This window comes from Panulirus ornatus, chromosome 66, assembly GCF_036320965.1.
Source record: "Panulirus ornatus isolate Po-2019 chromosome 66, ASM3632096v1, whole genome shotgun sequence".
Taxonomy (NCBI): domain Eukaryota; kingdom Metazoa; phylum Arthropoda; class Malacostraca; order Decapoda; family Palinuridae; genus Panulirus; species Panulirus ornatus.
The window spans coordinates 24730788-24740777 of NC_092289.1; the positions used below are offsets into that span (position 1 = coordinate 24730788).

Genomic DNA, 9990 nt, shown 5'->3' on the forward strand with positions numbered 1-9990 from the left:
CGTTATCCATAAGGCAAAGCTTTCCTTTATTCAAAGGAAGTATGATAATCTCTTCTTCATCCACTGATAGGTCTTTCTGGTCTTTAGCTAAGGGCATCTCTAATGATTTCTGATGCTCTACCTTTCCTTCATTTTTCCGTTGTGATGGTACTATAGTTGTCTATCCTATAGACAAAGCAATTTTAGTTCCTGTTTCTCCTCTCACTCCACCTTGGATGACTAATGTTCATTCACCCCCTGATGCTCCTCTTACTAATCCTATGCCCCTTCCCATAATCTCTTCGAACTGTTAGAAAAGTGCTTCTCACTCTGAACACAGGCAAGACTTATAGTCTTGATTGCATCCATCTCCAATGTACCAAAAGAATGTGCCTCAAAACTTGCCCCTGTGGTTGCTCGTCTGTTCCATTTCTGTTTGGAAACCAAAACTTTTCCTTCTTCTTGGAAGAATGCATTGATACATCCCATCTCTAAGAAGGGTAGCTATTCTGACCCCTCTCAGTGTCGTCCTGTTGCATTAACATCTACCATTTCCAAAGTCTTTGAATCGCTCCTCATTTCCCATATGCTTAGACACTTTGAAATTCACAGTCTTCTCTCTGATCATCAGTACGGCTTCCATAAGGTGAGATCCACTGGTAAAATTCTTTCCTATCTTGCCAATGTCTGGCCATCATCCCTGAAAGACTTTGGGGAGACATATAGCTGCCCTTGACATATCCAAGGTTTTTGATAGGGTTTGGCATCAGGGTCTTAGCTCTAAGCTCCCCTCTTTTGGCTTCCTCCCCTCACTTTGCTCCTTCATATCTCTCTCTCTCTCTCTCTGGCCAGTCTATCTCTGTGGTTGTTGATGGATCAGCCATACCCCTCTTTCTCCATCAGCAGTGGTGTCCCACCAAGGTTCTTTCCTGTCCCCCTAACTTTTTCTCCTCTTTTTCAACGATTTCCTCTCTTCCACAAATAACTAAAATGTGCTCATATGCTGATGACTCTACTCTGCAATCATCCACATCCTTCAATTCTGCTCCTTCTTTTCTCACTTGATCTGCATCTTATCTTGACACAGCTTCATCAGTACACTCAGACTTTGACAGGATATCTCAGTAGGGTATATGAAATCTAGTTAAATTTAATGCCTCTAAGACCCAGCATCTACTCATATCTCTATCAAAACTCCCCACAACTCTCATCTCTCCTTTGATTGTTCTGTAATTTCACTTTTTGACTGAATATTCATACTTGTTATTACTGTAACACCGACTCTTTCTTGGAAACTCCACATTACAAAAATAGCAAAGTCTGCCTTGTCTGCCTCTAAGAAACTTCCTATCTTCTGAACAGTTGCTATGTTTATACAAAGGATTGACTTGTCCTTGTATGGAGTACTGCGCTCACATCAGGGATGGGTGGGTAGGTGGGCAGAACAGAAAGGGGAGTGGAAGGTGAGAAGAAATAAAGTTGTTAGTGAAAGAAAAAAAGAGAGGCATTTGGACAATACTTGCAAAGAAGGAGTGCAGATGTCTGAGAGATGTATAAGAGAAAGTAGGAGGTTAAGAGGAAGGTGCAAGGGTTGAAAAAGAGGACAAATGAGAGTTGGGATGAGGGAGTATCATTAAATTTTAGGAAGAATAGAAAGATGTTTTGGAAGGAGGTAAATAACGTGCATAAGACAAGAGAACAAATGGGAACATCGATGAAGAAGGCAAGGAGGGAAGTAATAACAGGAAGTGATGAAGTGAAAAGGAGATGGAGTGAGTATTTTAAAGGTTTGTTGAATGTGTTGGATGATAGAGGGGCAGTTGTAGGGTGTTTTGGTTGAGGTGGTGTGTGAAGTGAGAGGGTCAGGGGAAATGGTTTGGTTAAGAAAGAAGAGGTAATGAAAGCTATGCAGTAGAATTTATTAAGAAAGGGGGTGACTGTGTTGTTGATTGGTTGGTAAGGATATTCATTGTATTTATGGATCAGGGTGAGGTGCCTGAGGATTGGCGGAATGCATGCATAGTGCCATTGCACAAAGGCAAAGGGGATAAAGGTGAGTGTTCAAACTACAGAGGCATAAGTTAAGTATTCATGGGAAATTGTATGGGAGGGCACTGATTGAGAGAGTGCAGGTATGTACAGAGTGTCAGATTGAGGAGGAGTAGTGTGGTTTCAGAAGTGATAGAGGATGTGTGGAACAGGTGTTTGCTTTGAAGAATGTGTGAGAAATGTATGTAGAACTTTTGGATCTGGAGAAGGCATATGATAGTGTTGATAGAAATGCTTTGTGGAAGTTCTTAAGAGTATATGGTGGCTTTGTGGAGGTTCTTAAGAGTGTATGGTGTGGGAGGAAAGCTGCTTGAAGCAGAGAAGTTTTTTTTATCAAGGATGTAAGGCATGTAGATGAGTAGGGAGGAGAATGATTGGTTCTGAGTGAAGGTCAGTCTGCTGCAGGGGTGTGTCATGTCCACATGGTTGTTTTATGGATGGGATGGTTAGGGAGGTAAGTGCTAGAGTTTAGAGAAAGGCGAGTATGCAGTCTTTTGGGGATGAGAGGGCCTGGGAAGTGAGTCAGTTGTTGTTCACTGATGATACAGCTCTGGTGGCTGATTCAAGTGAGAAATGCAGAAGTTGGTGACTGAGTTTGGAAAAGTGTGTGAAAGGGGAATGTGGAGAGTAAATTTGAATAAGAGCAAGGTTATTAGGCACAGTAGAGTTGAGGGACAAATATATTGAGATGTAATTTTGAATGGAGATAAACTGGAGGAAGTGAAGTGTTTTACATATCTGGAAGTGGACTTAGCAGCATATGGAACTATGGAAGCAGAAGTGAGTCACAAAATGGGGGAGGGGGCAGAGGTTTTGGGAGCGATGAAGAATGTGTGGAAGGAGAGAACATTACCTCAGAGAGCAAAGATGGGTATGTTTGAAGGAATTGTGGTTCCAATAATTCTATATGGTTGTGAGGCATGGGCTATAGATAGGGTTGTACAGAGTAAGATGGATGTGTTGGAAATGAGATGTTTGAGGACAATATGTGGTGTGAGGTGGTTTGATTAAGTAATGAAAGGGTAAGAGAGGTGTGTGGTAATGAAAAGAGTGTGGCTGAGAGAGCAGAAGAGGGTGTGTGGAAGTGGTTTGGACATATGGAGAAATTGAGTGAGGAAAGATTGACAGAGAGGATATAAGTGTCAGAGGTGGAGGGAACAAGGAGAAGCAAGAGACCAAATTGGAGGTGGAAAGATGGAGTGAAAAAAATTTTGAGTGGTAGGGGCCTGAACATACAGGAGAGTGAGTGGTGTACAAGGAATTGAGTGATCTGGTATGGTGTGGTATGCTAGGGTTGACATGCTGTCAATGGACTGAACCAGGGCATGTGAAACATCTGGAGTAAACCATGGAAAGGTCTGTGGGGCCTGGATGTGGATAGGTAGTTGTGTTTTCAGTGCATTACACATGACAGCTAGAGACTGAGTGTGAACAAATTTGGTCTTTTTGTCTGTTGTCCTGGCCCTACCTTGCTGAAACAGGGGAGAGCATGCTGTTCCCTGTGGTGCAGGGTAGCGCCAGGAATGAACGAAGGGAAGCAAGTATGAATGTGCACGTGTACATATATATTTGGTGGCTGATTCATGTGAGAAACTGCAGAAGCTGGTGACTGAGTTTGGTAAAGTGTGTGGAAGAAGAAAGATGAGAGTAAATGTGAATAAGAGCAAGGTTATTAGGTACAGTAGGGGTGAGGGTCAAGTCAATTGGGAGGTGAGTTTGAATGGAGAAAAACTGGAGGAAGTGAAGTGTTTTAGATATCTGGGAGTGGATCTGTCAGCGGATGGAACCATGGAAGCGGAAGTGGATCATAGGGTGGGGGAGGGGGCGAAAATTTTGGGAGCCTTGAAAAATGTGTGGAAGTCGAGAACATTATCTCGGAAAGCAAAAATGGGTATGTTTGAGGGAATAGTTGTTCCAACAATGTTGTATGGTTGCGAGGCGTGGGCTATGGATAGAGATGTGCGCAGGAGGATGGATGTGCTGGAAATGAGATGTTTGAGGACAATGTGTGGTGTGAGGTGGTTTGATCGAGTAAGTAACGTAAGGGTAAGAGAGATGTGTGGAAATAAAAAGAGCGTGGTTGAGAGAGCAGAAGAGGGTGTTTTGAAATGGTTTGGGCACATGGAGAGAATGAGTGAGGAGAGATTGACCAAGAGGATATATGTGTCGGATGTGGAGGGAACGAGGAGAAGAGGGAGACCAAATTGGAGGTGGAAAGATGGAGTGAAAAAGATTTTGTGTGATCGGGGCCTGAACATGCAGGAGGGTGAAAGGAGGGCAAGAAATAGAGTGAATTGGAGTCATGTGGTATACAGGGGTTGACGTGCTGTCAGTGGATTGAAGCAAGGCATGTGAAGCGTCTGGGGTAAACCATGGAAAGCTGTGTAGGTATGTATATTTGCGTGTGTGGACGTGTGTATGTACATGTGTATGGGGGGGGGGGCCATTTCTTTCGTCTGTTTCCTTGCGCTACCTCGCAAACGCGGGAGACAGCGACAAAGTATAAAAAAAAAAAAAAAAAAAAATGTATGAATATGTATATGTTGATATGTATATGTATGTATATGTGTGTGTAAGGGCATTTATGTATATCTATGTATATGTGTGGATGGGCCATTCTTCGTCTGTTTCCTGGCACTACCTCACTTACATGGGAAACGGCAATCAAAGATAAAAGATAGAATATAAAGCAATACTCCTGAAACAGGAGTGGTGGGAGTATTTGATAGAGTGTAAGAAAGTAAACTCTAGATTGATATGGGTAAAACCGAAAGTTGATGGAGAGAGATGGGTGATTATTGGTGCATATGCACCTGGGCATGAGAAGAAAGATCATGAGAGGCAAGTGTTTTGGGAGCAGCTGAATGAGTGTGTTAGTGGTTTTGATGCACAAGACCGGGTTATAGTGATGGGTGATTTGAATGCAAAGGTGAGTAATGTGGCAGTTGAGGGAAAAATTGGTATACATGGGGTGTTCAGTGTTGTAAATGGAAATGGTGAAGAGCTTGTAGATTTGAGTGCTGAAAAAGGACTGGTGATTGGGAATACCTGGTTTAAAAAGAGAGATATACATAAGTATACGTATGTAAGTAGGAGAGATGGCCAGAGAGCGTCATTGGATTACGTGTTAATTGATAGGCGCGCGAAAGAGAGACTTTTGGATGTTAATGTGCTGAGAGGTGCAACTGGAGGAATGTCTGATCATTATCTTGTGGAGGCGAAGATGAAGATTTGTAGAGGTTTTCAGAAAAAAAAAGAGAGAATGTTGGGGTGAAGAGAGTGGTGAGAGTAAGTGAGCTTGGGAAGGAGACTTGTGTGAGGAAGTACCAGGAGAGACTGAGTACAGAATGGAAAAAGGTGAGAACAAAGGAGGTAAGGGGAGTGGGGGAGGAATGGGATGTATTTAGGGAAGCAGTAATGGCTTGCGCAAAAGATGCTTGTGGCATGAGAAGCATGGCAGGTGGGCAGATTTGAAACGGTAGGGAGTGGTAGGATGAAGAAGTAAGATTATTAGTGAAAGAGAAGAGAGAGGCATTTGGACGATTTTTGCAGGGAAATAATGCAAATGAGTGGGAGATGTATAAAAGCTAGAGGCAGGAGGTCAAGAGGTGAAAAAGAGGGCAAATGAGAGTTGGGGTGAGAGAGTATCATTAAATTTTAAGGAGGATAAAAAGATGTTTTGGAAGGAGGTAAATAAAGTGCGTAAGACAAGGGAACAAATGGGAACTTCAGTGAAGGGGGCTAATTGGGAGGTGATAACGAGTAGTGTTGATGTGAGAAGGAGATGGAGTGAGTATTTTGAAGGTTTGTTGAATGTGTTTGATGATAGAGTGGCAGGTATAGGGTGTTTTGGTTGAGGTGGTGTGCAAAGTGAGAGGGTTAGGGAGGATGATTTGGTAAACAGAGAAGAGGTAGTAAAAGCTTTGCGGAAGATGAAAGCCAGCAAGGCAGTGGGTTTGGATGGCATTGCAGTGGAATTTATTAAAAAAGGGGGTGACTGTATTGTTGACTAGTTGGTAAGGTTATTTGATGTATGTATGACTCATGGTGAGGTGCCTGAGGGTTGGTGGAATGCTTGCATCGTGCCATTGTACAAAGGCAAAAGGGACAAAGTTGAGTGCTCTAATTACAGAGGCGTAAGTTTGTTGAGTATTCCTGGGAAATTATATGGAAGGGTATTGATTGAGAGGGTGAAGGCATGTATAGAGCATCAGATTGGGGAAGAGGAGTGTAGTTTCAGAAGTGGTAGAGGATGTGTGGATCAGGTGTTTGCTTTGAAGAATGTATGTGAGAAATACTTAGAAAAGCAAATGGATTTGTATGTAGCATTTATGGATCTGGAGAAGGCATATGATAGAGATGCTCTGTGGAAGGTATTACGAATATATGGTGTGGGAGGCAAGTTGCTCGAAGCAGTGAAAAGTTTTTATTGAGGATGTAAGGCATGTGTACGTGTAGGAAGAGAGGAAAGTGATTGGTTCTCAGTGAATGTAGGTTTGCGGAAGGGGTGTGTGATGTCTTTATGGTTGTTTAATTTGTTTATGGATGGGGTTGTTAGGGAGGTGAATGCAAGGGTTTTAGAAAGAGGGGCAAGTATGTAGTCTGTTGTGGATGAGAGAGCTTGGGAAGTGAGTCAGTTGTTGTTCGCTGATGATACAGCACTGGTGGCTGATTCAATGGTGAAACTGCAGAAGCTGGTGACTGAGTTTGGTAAAGTGTGTGAAAAGAAAGTTGAGTAAATGTGAATAAGAGCAAGGTTATTAGGTACATTAGGGTTGAGGGTCAAGTCAATTGGGAGGTAAGTTTGAATGGAGAAAAACTGGAGGAAGTGAAGTGTTTTAGATATCTGGGAGTGTATCTGACAGCGGATGGAACCATGGAAGCGGAAGTGAATCATAGGGTGGGGGTGGGGCAAAAATCCTGGGGGCCTTGAAGAATGTGTGGAAGTCGAGAACATTATCTCGGAAAGCAAAAATGGGTATGTTTGAAGGAATAGTGGTTCCAACAATGTTGTATTGTTGCGAGGTGTAGGCTATGGATAGAGTTGTGCGCAGGAGGGTGGATGTGCTGGAAATGAGATGTATGAGGACAATATGTGGTGTGAAGTGGTTTGATCGAGTAAGTGATAATAGGGTAAGAGAGATGTGTGCTAATAAAAAGAGTGTGGTTGAGAGAGCAGAAGAGGGTGTTTTGAAATGGTTTGGTCACATGGAGAGAATGAGTGAGGAAAGATTGACCAAGAGGATATATGTGTCGGAGGTGGAGGGAACGAGGAGAAGTGGGAGACCAGATTGGAGGTGGAAAGATGGAGTGAAAAAGATTTTGAGTGATTGGGGCCTGAACATGCAGGAGGGTGAAAGGCGTGCAAGGAATAGAGTGAATTGGAACGATGTGGTATACCGGGGTCGACGTGCTGTCAATGGATTGAACCAGGGCATGTGAAGCATCTGGGGTAAACCATGGAAAGTTGTGTGGGGCCTGGATGTGGAAAAGGAGCTGTGGTTTCGGTGCATTATTACATGACAGCTAGAGACTGAGTGTGAACGAATGGGGCCTTTGTTGACTTTCCTAGTGCTACCTCGCACACATGAAGGGGGAGGGGGTTGTTATTTCACGTGGGGCGGGGTGGCGATGGGAATGAATAAAGGCAGACAGTATGAATTATGTACATGTGTATATATGTATATGTCTGTGTGTGTGTATATATATATGTATACGTTGAGATGTATAGGTATGTATATTTGCGTGTGTGGACGTGTATGTATATACATGTGTCTGTGGGTGGGTTGGGCCATTCTTTCGTCCGTTTCCTTGCGCTACCTCGCTAACGCGGGAGACAGCGACAAAGCAAAATGAATAAATAAATAAGTAATGATAAAATTTTTAATCATTAATCATTATTAGTATCAGCAGGATGCTGGAGACATGTGATTAGGATATTCTGTTTCTTCAGCAAAATCTTATGGTTCATGCTAGCTTTAGTCCTATTAATTGCAAATGATCAAAAGTTTAGCACATGAATTGAAGTGTATTCTTATATGAAGATAAGAGTCTAGGTTTCCTTTGAAGAAAAAGCTACTAGATGATAACAAGAGCACATTGATCATTGAGATGAAATATAAGTAGGGGATTTGATATACTTGAGTAAGCTCCAGTTTTTAAGTTTTATATTTTAATTTTATCAATTTTGGATGGATTGTTATTGACATTTTGAAATAAGGATTGCATAAGAATATTTGGAAAGTGTATGTAGTGATAATGAAATCATTTATTTACACGCATTACTATGTGATGATTAGTGTTGACTTTCATAATCACTCAATTGATGAAACGTTTCAGTTAATGTAAGCTTCATTTTACCTTTATTTTTGTTTTAAACATACAGCATACAGCATTTATTGACATATGCTTTTTTTTTTTGCGAAGAAATTAGGTTATGCAAAATATTGTCTTGCAGAATGAACCTCAGAACCTTTCCACAAGTACTGGAACTACACAGCCTATGGTGATGGTTCCTCCACATCCACCACCACAGTGGCACATCCACTCACAGCCTGTTCACATCATGACATACCAGGTGAGAAGATTTTGGGGATTACAGTATTGTTTGCATTTGTTTTATATTACCTGTAGACTTTAATAAAGATGATAATTTTTGTGAATATTTCCATTCCGTTTTCTTTTATTTTTATTGTATTCATTCATAATATTAATATTCATTTATTTATCATACTTTGTTGCTGTCTCCCACATTAGCGAGGTAGCGCAAGGAAACAGACGAAAGAATGGCCCAACCCACCCACATACACATGTATATACATACACGTCCACACACTCACATATACATGCCTATACATCTCAACATATACATGTATACACACACAGACATATACATATATACACATATACATAATTCATACTGTCTGCCCTTATTTATTCCTGTCGTCACATGAAATAACAACCTCCTCCCCCCGCATGTGCGCAAGGTAGCGCTAGGAAAAGACAACAAAGGCCACATTCGTTCACCCTCAGTCTCTAGCTGTCATGTATCATGCACTGAAACCACAGCTCCCTTTCCACCTCCAGGCCTCACAGAACTTTCCATGGTTTACCCCAGACACTTCACATGCCCTGGTTCAATCCATTGACAGCATGTCGATCCCGGTATACCACATCGTTCCAATTCACTCTATTCCTTGCACGCCTTTCACCCTCTTGCATGTTCAGGCCCCGATCACTCAAAATCTTTTTCACTCCATCTTTCCACCTCCAATTTGGTCTCCCACTTCTCCTTGTAACCTCCACCTCTGACACATATATCCTCTTTGTCAATCTTTCCTCACTAATTCTCTCCTGTGACCAAACCTTTTCAAAACACCCTCTTCTGCTCTCTCAACCACACTCTTTTTATTTCCACACATGTCTCTTACCCTTTCATTACTTACTCGATCAAACCACCTCACACCACATATTGTCCTCAAACATCTCATTTCCTGCACACCCACCCTCCTCCACACAACTCTATCTATAGGTCACGCCTCGCAACCATATATCATTGTTGGAACCAATATTCCTTCAAACATACCCATTTTTGCTTTCCAAGATAGTGTTCTTGACTTCCACACATTCTTCAACGCTCCCAAAACTTTCACCCCCTCCCCCACCCTATGATTCACTTCTGCTTCCATGGTTCCATCCGCTGTCAAATTCACTCCCAGATATCTCCATTCAAACTTACCTCCCAGTTGACTTGTCCCTCAACCCTACTGTACCTAATAACCTTGCTCTTATTCACGTTTACTCTCAGCTTTTTTCTTTCACACACTTTACCAAACTCAGTCACCAGCTTCTGCAGTTTCTCACCTGAATCGGCCACAAGCACTGTATCATCAGCGAACAACAACTGACTCACTTCCCAAGCTCTCTCATCCACAACAGACTGCATACTTGTCCCTCTTTCCA

At 42.2% G+C, this 9990-nt stretch overlaps 2 protein-coding genes across 17 annotated transcripts in view; both read left to right on the top strand.

Moving 5' to 3' along the window:
* LOC139746697 (guanine nucleotide exchange factor DBS-like) overlaps positions 1-9990 on the top strand; it is a 542611-nt gene that overhangs the window by 250883 nt on the left and 281738 nt on the right. The gene's annotated exons all lie outside the window — the stretch shown is intronic.
* The window catches only part of LOC139746811 (uncharacterized), a 75009-nt gene that overhangs the window by 35185 nt on the left and 29834 nt on the right, over positions 1-9990 (top strand). For all 11 annotated transcript variants that reach the window (XM_071658377.1, XM_071658385.1, XM_071658376.1 and 8 more), the window contains one exon: positions 8486-8605. In XM_071658377.1, coding sequence (XP_071514478.1) covers positions 8486-8605 — 120 coding nt within the window. The remainder of the gene's footprint in view (positions 1-8485; positions 8606-9990) is intronic.